This window comes from Falco cherrug, chromosome 2 (assembly GCF_023634085.1).
Source record: "Falco cherrug isolate bFalChe1 chromosome 2, bFalChe1.pri, whole genome shotgun sequence".
NCBI lineage: Eukaryota > Metazoa > Chordata > Aves > Falconiformes > Falconidae > Falco > Falco cherrug.
In genome coordinates, this window is record NC_073698.1 from 2,594,157 (window position 1) to 2,609,095 (window position 14,939).

The 14,939-nt window shown below is 51.0% G+C and overlaps 1 protein-coding gene across 1 annotated transcript; it reads left to right on the plus strand.

Annotated features, from left to right (window-relative positions):
* Positions 1-10,598: 10,598 nt before the first annotated feature.
* On the plus strand, positions 10,599-13,040 carry LOC102047446 (olfactory receptor 52K2-like). Its single transcript, XM_005433901.2, has one exon. It carries the CDS (start codon positions 10,825-10,827, stop codon positions 11,803-11,805), a length of 981 nt encoding a protein of 326 aa, XP_005433958.2. The 5' UTR covers positions 10,599-10,824; the 3' UTR covers positions 11,806-13,040.
* Positions 13,041-14,939: the final 1,899 nt, after the last annotated feature.

A 14,939-nucleotide genomic window follows, 5' to 3' on the forward strand; every position in this document is an offset into this window, starting at 1 on the left:
GCCTGGCTGTCCTATTGATTGCAAGGGGCTTCCTTCCCTTCTGCTTCTTGTTCCAGCCCTGATTTACTTCTAGCTTTTGCCATATGTGTGTCTGTCTAAAGGCTGGCACCATGGTGTCCTGCCCTGCTGTAGCTTCCAGCCACTATTGCCACTATCAGGGGGTAGAATTGGAGCATAATGACCCCAGGCTCTTCAGCCCTTGCCCAACCTTCATCAGCAATGTGATGGCAGGGCTTATGGCCTTGCTGCAAGGATTTGCAAGCAATGCCTCCCTCCCCATGCCCTGCTCAGAGAGAGGACTGGGCATATGGTCCAGGTCACACCAGTTCCATCCTGTTGCTACTTTGGGTCATGCAGAAGCTGCACCTGGACAAAATGTCCATGGTTAAACTGGGCTGAGAGAAACTGCAGCCAGAAAAATGATGCTCCAAGCTGTGACCCAGCACTAAAGTGACACAAGCATCACTTGCAGCCTTTACCTGCTAGCTGCAGTCAAGGACAGTACAATTAAAATGGTACTACCCTTCCTCCACACTCATCCATTCATGAGACTGAAGGTCCAACTAATGCAGAATACTGTCCTGTCAAAAAACAGTGGTGTTATACCCATTTCTTCCTCCCTGGAGCCCAAGAACACAGGATTTGCTAAAGCATGCTTTCCTGAAAGAAATGGCACTATTGCATGTGGACTTTCAGAGACAGAGAACCTTCATGCCTTGACTTTTTGCCTGAAGTGCTAATCATCCTTAGTGTTATAACCATGTACTTTTCTTCCCATTTGACATTGCTGGTCTGCTCCTCCCAGCCACAGCATCCTCCTCTACCTTCCTATGCTTGGCCAGAGAGCTCTTCATGACAGAGTACCTTCATTGCACGAAGGTATGTACTTCCCATGACCAAGGAGTTATTCTTGATAAACTAAAGACCTAGAGCACTGCAAGTTTCTCATCTCCGCTCACCTGTTCTACTATCTGTCTTATTGAGAAGGTTTCTTTTGCACATATCCAAGATTTCAACACCTTTTTTGAAAAAAATATCACTTCCATTTCCCTCTGATGCATCCAAAATTGCACTAGCCCTTTGGGTCCCAGTGTTACCCTCTCAGTGTGCTGTCAGCTGCTTTCCAGGGCCTCTGTTCTCCAGGATACAGTGCTCCACTCTGAAAACCCACCCAACGTTCCTTACCCTGGTATTTAGCTTGTTGCAGGCAGTTCCCTTGAATGACCAAGTCTTCCAATCTCTATATTTCTCTGCATAACTTGCCTTTCTCCAGCACTATTTGAGACACAATTTGTGCTGATTTTGGGGCATCTGATGAAAGTTGTATGGAATGACTTCTAGTCTAGAGCCAGCCACTGTGGCAACCCTGCAGAAACACAAGCGTTTTGTAATGATGGTTCTGAAACCTTCATTTTGAGGTCTTTTAATCATACAGTTCCTCATCCACCTGAAAGCAGTGTGGTGGAGGCACATTTCTTTTAGATAACTCTGTGTACCCTACTTAATCACACACACATGCACAGGTTGATTAACTAAACGTGCTAACTCATCAGAAAATGAAATCAGGTTTGTTTGACAAGAGACATTTCCTGCAAAGCCATGTTGATTGCCATAATTTAATTTGATTCCAATCATTAATTCTTTATTGACCAAATCTCTTGTTAACTTCTTGGGCATTCTGCTGGGCATTGACGTCAGGCTAAGCAATCTGTAGCTAATCACATCATTGTACTTTCTTGCTAAAGTAATGGCCTGAGGAAGTGTCTGCAGTCACTGCAGCATGCCAGGACTAATAAAAGTTTGGCAGAACAGGCCGAAGACCTCTTTGGCCAAATCAGAGATGTTTTTGCCTCGTGCAAATTACCCAGACTTGCTGCTCTATTTGTTTTCTGTTCTTAGCAGAAGCTACTTTCCATCCTTCTCAGCTATCAATTAAATTACATTAAAAAATAAAGTTCTATGGTTGCCTTTCTCTCAGAAAGGCATGGGCCTCTCTTATCCATGCAGAGGAGCAGATGACTTTGTCTGCTTTTATCTGATTTCTGTACTTAACAGCTTCATTTCACTTTGTCCGTGGTGCTTTAGCTGCAGCTTTCAGTGCTCCATCCTAATCACAGCTGTCCTTGCCTGCAGGCATGCAGGGGACCAGGCTCTGCCATTAGCTAACTTGTTCAAAACACATCTTAACTTTGCAATTTCCTTGTTCCCTTGTTCCTGGATTCCCTCTGCCTTTAAGTTCCCTCAGCTTTGGGAAAATGGAACTTGAATGAAAAATCAGTACTGCAGGCTGGAGCGCATTGAGGTCACTGCCACCAGATCCTAGACACCACCAGATTTCTTCCCCTGTAGTTTAATTCTTCTTTACTCCTCTTTAACTTTTAACTTTAACTCCTTAATTAACACTAAGTTAATTACTGCTGAACCCAGAAACCTTTGATTGAAGGAATGGTCCCTGCGCTCTCCTGTGACTTTTTATGTCTGCCTTGTCACATCTTCCAGGCTGAGCTCTCCCCATCTCAACCCTTGCACCCTTTTCCTTCTCATCACAGACACCCTGGTGGCAGTGGGGGATTGCCCACTGCAGCACAGCACATGCCAAACAGACTTTCCTATGGAGATAAAACTGGATTATTCCAGGACAAGGCACAAAGGTGAGTGCTGCTTGGCTGCCAGCACTGTGCTAAGGACACACATTCACATCGAAGGCAAAGGTCCAGCTCCAGCCTGTGCTCTGACTGATGAGTGTGTAGCTGGTCTGGTGTGTGTCCCTGGGGCAGTCACTCCTCTTCCACAAATTGCACCATGGATGCAGGATACCTCCCCAAAATAATGCTTTGGTCCCCTCGTGGCTTGGGATCCTGGGCCAATGTCCTGCCTGCCTTCTTCACCTCTCCACCCCATCCCCAGCAAGCTGTGACCACACGTGACATAATCCAGCCTATTTCACCAAATTCTTCCTGTTGGCGAGAGCCCCTGGCTGCATGCCCACAGCTTTCTATTCAGATACCTGCTGTTGTATGCAAGGGATTAAGAACATTATCCATGGTTGAAAATCTAGTTTTAAAGAAAATGTGTATTTAGCTAATTCTTTATTAATTTATACAAAGAAAACCAAGCTGATTCTTTTGCAACAAACAATTTCTGATTTTGGTTAAAAGGTTTGCTTTACTTTTTTAAACTGAAGTCCTATTTTTACCTGAAAAATACTTAAAAAATCAGAATTCTGCAGCCATGGGTCTGCAGTTTCATTCAATAAGAAACTTTAAAACTTTGAAAAACTCTTTAAAAAAAAATTCCAGCTTTTCTCATAACTCACATTGTGAATGTGTACAGGCCAGCTGCTGAAGTCCTCTCCCATCCTTAAGCACCTGGAGCAGCCTGCTGTGCCCTGTCTCATGCCAGTTCTGTCATACAGCCACCCACTTTGCTCTTAGCTTGCAGACAGCTGCCACCCTCGGACGAGAAAAAAAACGTCTCCTGTGCGCAAGGGCAGAGCCACAGGGCTGTGCATAAATCACCCCAAGCAATACCAATGGGAGTCTTCTGGATGAAGATCCCCAAAAGCATGAGTCTTCTCCAGTCATCTTCTGTAATAACCTCAGTGAAGGGGCTGGATGGTAACATCCTTAGTCCCAAGTCAATTCTCTCTCATCTAATTTCTTTTACAAATGGCAAGTTCTAGGAGATGACCAAGCCAGACAGGAATAGGCTGCACAAGTTGTCTCCAGAAGAATGAAAGACCTTTTTTGTGTTGCAGCTTGGAGCAATGCAAACGCAGTTTCATTTCTGGCTCTGCTGAACCAGTAGCTGGAAGTCTCTCCTGGTTCTCAGTACAAAGGGCCATACCGTGGCATGAGCTGTCCTTGCCCCCAACAGACACCCTCCCCAAGTCCTAGGCAGCATAAGGCTGAAACGTGCAAACCCAGTATAGCAAAAAGTGCATATTCAGGATAGCAGAAACATTCTGTCAACTGTTTTTTTTTAAGAGGTCAGGGAATAGTGCAGCAGAAAGTTGTATAAACACCACAAAGACAGGAAAATTTATTTTTGATGTGGAGAACGACACATTCAAATCAGTTTTGAAACCATGCATTTCACTGAGTTTAATTTTCAAATTAATGTAGAAGCGAGGACTTAACATGACAGCTCTGGGGACCCCAACACTAGAAGGACATGGGGCTGTTGGAAAGAGTCCAGAGGAGGGTCATGAAGATGATCAGAGGCCTGGATGGAGCACCTCTCCTGTGAAGAGAGGCTGAGAGAGTTGGGGCTGTTCAGCCTGGGGAAGTGAAGGCTCCAGGGAGACTTTAGAGCAGCTCCCAGTGCCTAAAAGGGCTGACAAGAAAGCTGGCGAAGGACTTTTTACAAGGGCATGTAGTGATAGTATCATTTAATCATTCAGGTTGGAAAAGACCTTTAAGATCATCAAGTCCAACCATTAACCCAGCACTTCCAAGTCCATCACTAAACCATGTCCCTAAGCACCACATCTATGTGTTTTTCAAACACCTCCAGGGATGGTGACTCAGACACCTCCCTGGGCAGCTCTTCCAATGTTTGACTGCCTTTTCAGAGAAGAAATTTTCCTAATATCCAATCTAAATCTCGCCCGCCCCCCCCCCCCCCCCCCCCCCGCCCCGAACAACTTGAGGCTGTTCCCTCCTGTCCTGCCGCTGGTTCCTTGGGAGCAGAGACCGACCCCCCTCGCTGCAGCCTCCTGCCAGGCAGCTGTAGGGAGCCAGAAGGTCCCCCCTGAGCCCCCTTTTCTCCGGGCTGAGCCCCCCCAGCTCCCCCCGCCCCCCCAGAGCTGTGCCCCAGCCCCTTCCCCAGCCCCTGCCCGGCTCTGGACACGCTCCAGCCCCTCCGGGTCTGCCTGGGGGTGAGGGGCCCAACGCTGAGCCCAGGGCTCGAGGGGCGGCCGCACCAGGGCCCAGCACAGGGGGACGGGCACTGCCTGGCCCTGCTGGCCACGCTGCTGCTGACACCGGCCAGGGCGCTGCTGGCCGCCGTGGCCACCTGGGCACACTGGGGGCTCATGCCCAGCCGGCTGCCGACCAGCCCCCCCAGGCCCTTCCCCGCCGGGCAGTTCCCAGCCCCCTGCCCCCAGCCCGCAGCGCTGTGGGGGGCTGGTGTGACCCACGGGCAGGGCCCGGCACTCAGCCCTGTTGGGCCTCATACAACTGGCCTCGGCCCCTCGGCCCGGCCTGCCCAGACCCCCTGCAGAGCCCCCTGCCCCCCAGCAGGTCACACTGCCCCCAGCTCGTGTCCTCTGCAAACCCACTGCGGGTGCGCTCCAGCCCCTTGGCCAGATATTTGATATTAAACAGAACCGGCCCCAGCAGGAAGCCCTGGGGAGCAGCCGGTGTGACCAACCGCCAGCGGGATGTGACTCCATTCCCCACCACACTTTGGGCTCGGCTGTTCAGCCGCTTTTTACACAGAGCAGAGCACACCCATCCCAGCCATAAGCAGCCAGTTTCTCCAGGAGAATGCTGTGGGAGACAATGTAAAAAGATTTACTTAGGTCCAGGTAATCACTATCCACAGCCTTTCCCTCATCCACTAGGTGGGTCATCTTGTCGTAGGACATCAGGTTTGTTAAGCAGGACCTGCCTTTCATAAGCCCCTGCTGACTGAGCCTGATCCCCCGGGTGTCCTGCACGTGCTGTGTGATGGTGCTCAGGACGATCTGCTCCACAACCTTCCCTGGCACTGAGGTCAGGCTGACAGGCCTCTAGCTCCCCAGATACTCCTTCCTGCCCTTCCTGTAGATGGGTGTCACACTGGCTAACCTCCAGTCTTCTGGGACCTCCCCAGTTAGACAGGACTGTTGATAACTAATGGAGAGTGGCTTGGCAAGGTCCTCCACCAGCTCCCTCAGTACCCTCAGGTGGATCCCATCTGGCCCCACAGACTTGTGCATGTCTAAGTGGAGCAGCAGGTCACTGACCATTTCCTCCTGTACTGTGGGGTCTTCATTCTGCTCCTCGTCCCTGTCTTCCAGCTCAGGGGGCTGAGTACCCACAGCGAAGCTGGTCTTGCTACTGAAGACTGAGGCAAAGAAAGCATTAAGTACTGCAGCCTTTTCCTCATTCTTTGTGGCAACGTCCCCTGTTGCATCCAATAAAGGATGAAGATTATCCTTGGCCCTCTTTTTGTTACTAATGTATTTGTGAAAACTTTTTTTCTTATCCTTTACAGCAGTGGCAAGCCTGAGTTCTAGCTGGGCTTTCACCTTTCTAATCTTCCCCCTGCATAAACTTATGACATCCTCCTAGTCCTCCAGAGTTGCCTGTCCCTTCTTCCAAAGGTGGGAAAATCCTTTTTTCCCTGAGTTCCAGCCAAAACTCTCTGTTCAGCTAGGCCAGTCTCCTTCCCCACTGCTTTGTCTTTTGGCACACAGGGACCACCTGATCCTGCACTTTTGAGACCTCCTTCTTGAAGAAGGTCCAGCCTTCCTGGACCCCTTTGCACTCCAGGACTGTGTCCCAAGAAAATCTGACAACCAGACTCCGCAACAGGGAAAAATCTGCCCTCTGGAAGTCCAAAGCAGTAGTTCTGCTGACCCCCCTCCTTACTTTTCTGAGAATCAAGAACTTTATCATCTTCTGATCACTGTGCCCAAGATGGCCTCCAGTGATCGCATCACCCAAAGGTCCTTCTCTGTTCATAAACAGCAAGTCCAGGGGGGCTTGCCCCTGGTTGACTCACTGACCAGCTGTGTCAGGAACTTATCTTCCACAACCTCCAGGAACCTCTTAGGCTGCTACCTTTCCACTGTGCTGTATATCCAGCAGGCATTCCAGCAGTAAGCTGAAGACCAACACAAGAAAAAGGGCTAGTGATTGTGAGACTTCTCCCACTTGATCTTGTAGAACATTTCGTCTGCCTCTTCATCCTGGTTAGGTGGTCTATAGCATACTCCCACCATGATATCTACCTTCTTGGCCATTTGCCTGATCCATACACAAAAAAATTTGACCATCTTGTTACCGTCATTAAGATCTAGGAAGTTGAAAGACACCCTAAAATATAGAGGATGAAGGGTAAATGTCAAATAGGAAGGCTTCTCCAGCACCTCTCTCCCTGAAAACCACACTGATCGCCTGTGCTTCATACATGACCTCCCCCCTGAGAGACTGCAGGGTCAGGGGATACCTCCACAAGGTCCAAAGGTTTACAAAGCATTCACTAAAGTTCACGGGTGCTTCAGGATGCACAGGTGGAAGGGGACATTCAAATAGAGCCCTAAGAGTCCAGGCTGCTACCTTGTGCCCCAGAAGGGGTGCAGCGCCACTGGATCCAGAGCCAAAGCGACTTTTACACCAACAGGCTTAAGCCAGGAGGACATATGCACCCTTGCGTGTGTACCAGGAAAGCAGCTAGGCATGCCCAGAGGGGTGTTTGCCCACCCGCAGAGAAAATCTTCCCCCTTTGTGGACCAGAGTTCTGTTTGGCACTGCTCGATGCTGAGACAGACATAACCCATGCAGTGAGAGAGGGCAGTGTGTTTGCTGACAAGCCGTTGCTATTCCTGGCTATCCCCAGGCAGCCCTTTTTCCTCTGTGATGACGACAGTCTCTGAAGTCCCAGCAGTGAGGGACTGGGGCGACTGGGGCCCTTCAGACCTATAACTACCTCCATGCAGGTCCTTTTGGCACGTTGAGGAGTTGCTTGGCTGTGTGAGAGAGAAGCAGTATTTGAAGGTGATGTAGGTAGAGCCAGGGTGGCATCCAAATCGTCCAGGTGAGCTGGGTGGGGGTTCTTGTCATTCAGTCTGGTGGTGTGCCACTATTTTTATGCGCAGTGCCAGTATTTTTATGCGTAGTGCCAAGCTCTGAGCCAGGGTCAACTTTTAGCCACATGGAGGTGGAAGATGAAACAATCTACCGGGAGAAGCTGCTGTGCAGCTATGCCAGTACACCTAGGTGGACTTCGCCTCCTGTTGAGTTAAGGAGCTCCTTTTTTACTTCCAGCTATCCCACATTAAGTGAGTGTTGTGGTGGAGACCTGCCAGGCAGACACCTGCACCCTCGGTTTGCTTCCTTGCATAGGTCAAGTACAGCAGTGCTAATTATTTGCCTGCAAGCTGTTCCTTGGTTAAAGCAGCTTCAGGCAAGCTGTAGGCACACAGGTGTAACATCCACCGACCCAGTCACCTGTGAAGACCTGCAGTTGCCTGGCCATGGCCCTAGGCCTGGCCTTCTTGCTTGCGCAAGCCTCAAGAGGATGCCAGACGCCACAAGGAAGGTAAAGCTTTGTTCTTCTCCCTTCTGGAAAGGGCAAAAGTCAGGAGCCCCGGTGAGATACAGGCTTGGCGCTAGGAGAATGCTCGGGAACAGGCGATGTGGGGAAAGTACGGAGCTTTTGCAATGGGAGATGAGGTCGTGCATGTATCTACCAGAGGTTCCTTTTGATCTTCTACTGGGGAGGGGGTATGGGCTGGGTGATTACTCTAGCTCTCTTCAAACCCCACGTTCCAGCTAACTTTCTTTTGTGCAGGCTGTACGCTGGTCAGGAGTGCTGACTGGCACAGCCAGGGCAGCATGTGGTGGCCAGAGCAGACGGCTGTATGTTTTTTGCCGGCTCAGACTGCCTGGCTGGTAGACTGACAACGTCTCAAAGGTTAAGCGTTTCAAATCCGGTACCTTTAATGGTTATTGCTTAGCAGCAGAGAGGCAGAGCTCACCCGCGCGGGTGAGGAAAGAGTTACAATCTCAGCTTCAAGTCCCAGGATCTACTCAGTCCTTTCAAAGGCAGGGGAGCTTTGCCAGTATGCTAGCAACTGGAGATTTCCACTCCTTTTGCACTTTGTTCAATACCAAGCATCTTGTTCTCTGAGGGCATTTTAAGCTGTCCCACCGTTCAGGAAAGAAATACAGTCAGCAACTCATCTAACGGGGTACAGCAAGCTAGGTCAAGGTGCCCAGCGTCCCCCATTTCTAGAAAACCTTCTGGATTTTGACTACTGCAGTGAGCAAACTGGTCACTTTACAAGTGACTGAACTACTGAATTGCACAACAGAAAACCCTGTCAGCTTTTCAAGCCACAGCAAAAGCACAAAGGAAAAGCTCAGAAGTGTGTCAACTGGCCTGAAAGCGCCGCTGCCCCTGAGCAGCAACAAGTCTGCAAGTGCTGCTCCCATCCCTGCTGTTGCGTGTACAACTGCAAAGCAGCCAAATCGGCAGCAGTATCTTCCTAACACGGCACTCGTATGCAGGCTGCACCTGCAGCCGTTCTTGGGAGCTGGTGGTAGGAGAGGTCCATGCAAGGCTGGCTTGGAGCGGAGGAGATAAAGGAGAAGCTGCTCCAGGTGTGATGCTCTGTACCCGGCTGGCACCTGGCACTGGACACCTGGCACCGTCTCTCAGTGTGTGTGTGTATGAGAGTGTGTGTGTGTCTGCACGTGTGTGTGTTGGGGGTCTGGAGGCACCTCTGGCTGCTAGCTTACTGGCACCGTGGCTGCAGGGCACGTCAAGAGGAGGACGCACAGAATGTAGAGGAGGTCAGGTGTAACGTGGGTGAAACTGAAGCGCAGCAGGGACAGCTCCTTTGCATGAGCCCAATTACAATTAACTTTGTCTTGGCAGCATTTCCCAATATTGCCGTTGCACTGTTTGTACTCACATTGCAAACAGCAATGGCTAGAAACAGAGCAAAAGGCCTCTTGGTTTGTGTCATGTGGAGGGCTCAAAGCGCTTTGGAGGAGAGAGGAAACTCTTCAGGGGTCAAGGAAGTCAAATGAAAGCCAAGGAGATGCAGTCTGGTCCTTGGGTATGTTGGGGAAAAGAGGGGGCACAAGTGAGTGAGGAACTTGCATCTAACTCCCTTGCTGCCAGCAGGCTGATTTAACCCTTCTGTGCCTCCGTTTTCCCTACAGGACGGGGACAATTCACAGCACTCCTTGCCTTTGGCAGGGGCTTGTGGATAAGGAGGTACACACACCCTGGGAGAGTTAGCGCCGGAAGGGAGCGGCACTACAGCCTCAGGACAGTTTTTGCCATGACACTGGTTTTCCTTCCTGATGCAGGAGACAGGGACCCCATACGCAGGATGCCTGTTGAGAGAGGGACTCCAGCAAGGTGGTTTGTATTTGGGCTCCAGCAGGAACAGCCCCCAGAGCTGACAACTAATAAAAGAAAAAAATTAACTATCCCAGCTGAAACCAGGAGAAATGTTTTACGTTGGGATGAAGTCTAAAGACCATCTAGTTCCAACCCCATCCATGGGCAGGGCCCCCTCCCCCCAGCCCAGGCTGCTCCCAGCCCTGTCCAACCAGGACAGGGACAATTCACAGCACTCCTTGCCTTTGGCAGGGGCTTGCAGCAAATGTGTTACACACACTGTAGGATGGTTGCTCTGGAAGGGACAAGCACTACAGCAGCTCTTTGTCATGACACCGAATGGCCTTTTCAACCCAACAGAGCATTCTGGATCTTTCCCCTGCTCCCATCTTAGATTTTTGAACTGATGGCAACTAAATGTTGCTTTGAGCTTGTGACTCCCAAACTATGGAGGGGACGGGTGGAGACAACAGCCAGCGGCCAGCCCGGGGTGGGAGGAGAGGTAAGGGAACTCCCCAAGGTCCAGGCTAAGACCATGTGAGTTTGCGTCTTCCCAGTGATGGCACTGAGTGTACCTGCATAAGAGGCACGAGGATATGAATCCTATCGTACAATGGTTTCATAGAATACCTCGAGTTGGAAGGGGCCCATAAGGGTCATGGAGTCCAGGTCTGTGTGCCTGAGAAGACAGTCGGGGCTATTCTGGCTGTGGCTGGGGTCCACAGCAGTGCTTGTTCCAGCTCATTGCTCTCCCTGCCCATGCCAGCTGTTGCTGTGTCTTCCCTTCCAGCTCTGCAGCAGTGCCTCATGTCCTCCTCCAATCACTCCAGTCCCTCGTCCTTCATCCTGACAGGCATCCCTGGGCTGGAGGATGCTCAGTTCTGGATTGCCTTCCCATTCTGCACCATGTACCTCACGGCAGTGCTGGGGAACATCACGCTCCTCCTGGTGATCAGGATGGACCCAAGCCTGCACACACCCATGTTTTACTTCCTCTCCATGCTGGCTGCCCTTGACCTTGTGCTCACCACTTCCACCATGCCCAAGCTCCTGAGCATCTTCTGGTTCCACTCCCATGAGATCAGCTTTGAGGGCTGTGTGGCCCAGATGTTCTTCATCCACACCTTCTCCATAACGGAGTCAGGGGTGCTGCTCACCATGGCCTTTGACCGATACCTGGCCATCTGCAAGCCCCTGCACTACTCTGCCATCCTGACTGGTCCCACCATTACCAAGCTGGGGCTGGCTGCTGTAGTGCGTGGCGTCACCACCATCTTGCCCGTAACCTGCATGGTGACCAGCCTGTCCTACTGTGGCCCCCACGTCATCCACCACTCCTACTGTGAGCACATGTCAGTGGTGAAGTTGGCCTGTGGGGACACGCGGCGCAACAGCATCTATGGGATCACGGTAGCCACCGTTGTGGTGGGCTCAGACTCCAGCTTCATCGCTGTCTCCTACATGCTGATTCTGAGGGAAGTCATAGGCCTCTCCTCTAGAGAGGCTCGTCTGAAGTCCTTTGGCACCTGTGGCTCCCACATCGGCGTCATCCTGCTCTTCTACACACCCGCCCTTTTCTCCTTCTACACTCAGCGCTGGGGCCAGAGCATCCCCCCGCAGCTCCACATCCTGATGGCTGACCTCTACCTGCTGGTGCCTCCCATGCTCAACCCGCTCATCTACGGCATGAGGACCAAGCAGATCCGGGACCGTGTGTTCAGCCTGCGCTGGCAGAAATAGATCCAGCCCAGGTCCTGACCCCAGCCCGTCACTAATGCCAGGTGGCAAGGGCTACGGTTTGGAACAGGGAACAACGGCAGCATCTTTGGGGAGCAAAGAAAAAACTTAAAAAGCTGTCTGCTGGAGAAGCAGGACCATGCTGTCATCATCTTGCCCAAACCCTGAAAGCTGGAGGCAGCATGGAGAGTTTGACTGGTGAGACATTATAACTTTAGAAAGTGAATTCTACATTCCTGTTCAGAATGGGAAGGTAAACCGTGTCTAACTCTATCTGTGTCCTTGGTCCTCCTCAGATCTGCACCACCTCCTGCCTCCCCTCTTCATCTCAGCTCTCGATAAAAGCCTGTTACCGCTTTGGAAATGAAAGTCTGTTCATGGACTCATGCTCCCCACGTACCTTTTCCAGCCAGTCTGTAACTCGCCACCTCTCCACTTCCTAGTTTTTAGCAGCTGCCTGATCTTGGTGCCTGGCTATGAGGGGGGGGTGGGGGGTTGCATATGCACACTTAGACACACGCACCCCTCCAGATGCTGGCCCAAGCAGATTTTGACTCTTGTCTTGAAAGCTTACTGAAGCATTTGCAGCAATCCCCAAAAGCCAGCTCACCTGAGAACAGGGTCTACAAGTCACACTGAAACCCCGCAGTGTCGCGTTGGGTTTTGTTCCCTTCTTATTAGAAACACCAAACCGGCATCAGCCGTGATGTGCATTCTACAAAACGTTTCCCAATATTTTGAGGAGTGTCCCTACCTCTCTGTGTTGCGTGTCTTCCCTAAGCGTATAGGCCCCTGCAATGGCATCCTGAGGTGAGGAGCAGAGTGTGGGTTAGAGTAGGGGGGCAGAGAACAGGCACTAAACTCCTCTTGTTCTCCTCAGAAAATCTGTGCGTCACTTTATCCATGGTGAAGCCTCATCTCCTAACAGCACAAAGTGACTGACCATCCCAGCTCTCCTTGTGCCTTCACCCCACAGAAATCCGGGCACAGAGGCCTGGTCCCTGAGCAAAGTCTGAGGTCCTACATGTATCCTGCACGGAGCCGGAGAGGAAAGGGGAGCGTTACAAAGACCTGTGTTGAACCCCAAAGACAAGCTGGTGGCTACAAGCTCAATTCTTTCAGTGCCTCCTGACACTGCTGCCTCTGGGTGCCTTCTGGTCTGCTTACAGTCGTATCCCCCCACCGTCACCCTCCTCGGCAGCTGTACAATCTACATGATGCCCAACACCTAAAGTGCAGCGCTGATCCTCCCGCCTGACTCAGACACCAGATTCTTCCAACCTGAGCCTTGTAGTCTTTGTCCAGGTTGGGGCTGGGAAGTGCCAGTGCTAGGTGTGCTGCTTGGAGTCTCCCAGGCGGTGGATTTATTGTCCACTTACAGGGTGGCCTCCGTGGCCAGTGCCTGGTGCTGCCAGGTCGGATGCACTGCTCCCAGTATCAGCCTACCTCCCCTGCCCTGGGGCACCCAGCCAGGTTTGGTAGAGCTCTTCTCATCCCCTCCAGGGAAGCACACCATGGCTCCCAATAGACCTCTCGCCCTGCAGTGCCAGCTCTCTTTGGTCAGGGGGTTTCCAAGGCAATTCCTGTCTTTGCAGCTGCAGGAGACCCTAGGCAAATTTAGTCTGCAGTAGGCCAGAACTGATCTGCTGCATGAGCAGGCAACATACGTGTTGCAAGCTGGAGTGGCCATCACTGCTCCTGCAGGGGCTGGGTGAGGTGGGTGCATCTGCTCATTTATTTGGACAAATCTGCAGCAGCAAACCAGGCAGGTCACCCATCACTTTCTGGACAAGTAGTACAAGAGGATCTGCTGCTGCAGACTTCTCTTTATAAACTTTAAGAATATAGCTATTACATATATATAAAAATAGATCAATAGATAGGTAAATAGAGTCTGGAAAAGGCCCCATGAGCCTCTCCATTCCCATACTTCTTGACCACATTCTCTAAAAAAAAAAAATTGCATCCTGGCTTTTGGAGAAAATCTTGGGCAACCTCGCCTTCTTGCAACAGAAAAATCTCAGACCACCTTGCACATTGTCATCTCAGGGACTTTGCAACTGCATAAATTTCAGGGTAAACTTTATCCACAGGCAAAAAGCTTTTCTTCTCCTCCATTCTGTTTGCTTAGTCTCCGATGCGGGACTCTGTGTGGAGGAAGTGGGGAAGGAGCGTGCGTGTTTGGTTTGTGAAGGTGTTTCTGCAGTCACTCCCTGGGCCAGGGTCAGAAGTCGTGTAGAGAAGTGCACAAAACCTGACCTGATGTGGCACCCTTGCCAGTACAAGGTGGCTGTACCAGGGCCATTCCTAAGAGATTTCTTGTCTAACCTGGTTTTCTGCAAAATCAGAGCATCAGTCCCCTTGGGCACTGCAGTTCTATTCCTCATCAGGGCATTGCTAGCTTTATCATCAGAAAAAAATTTCGTTAAGCCTAAACTCGTCCTGGCATTTAAAGCCCTGACTTGTCCTTTCAGAGGACATGCAGGACAGATCCTTGCTTTCGGGGCCACTGTAGCCTTGCACACGTTTCCAGGCTTTTCTCAAGACCATTCCCCAGGCGAGCCAGTCCCCTCAGCTCTCCATCTTAACTTCATCCTTATTTCTGAACTCCCTCTACTTTGCCATGATTTTCCCTGAAGTGCCCACCACTGGACACCTCCACCTGCAGACCTCCAGCTCTGCCCTTTGCCCCTGCCCTTCACCTTCATCCTACCCACTGGTGTCCACCCAACAAGCAGTTCTGAGGGTATGATTTGCTGAGAAACTTCACTTTAATTTGCTAATGTGTTTTATAAATGACCAGAAAGGAAGCAATCACATTTGCCTGGGAAGATCTGCCCTTGATAACGTGATGCTTTCTGGACAAGGTCACACTCTGTCTGCAAGGTCCTGCCGGGAAACAGCAATTAATTTGGCTGAAAGGTGCACCCCTGGGAAACAGAAACCCCAGTGCCTCTCCATGCCAAGTGGGAGAGGTGAAAGTGATGTGGGCCCCTGGACCTCAAAAGCTTGGGACTACTGAAACCATATGTAAAGTGGAGCTCTTTGGAGACTGGTCTTGGGCAAAGCATTGTGCATCATCCAAGACCCCTTTGTGAGACCTCGTCTGCATGACTCTAACCAGGCAGGGGGGCGAA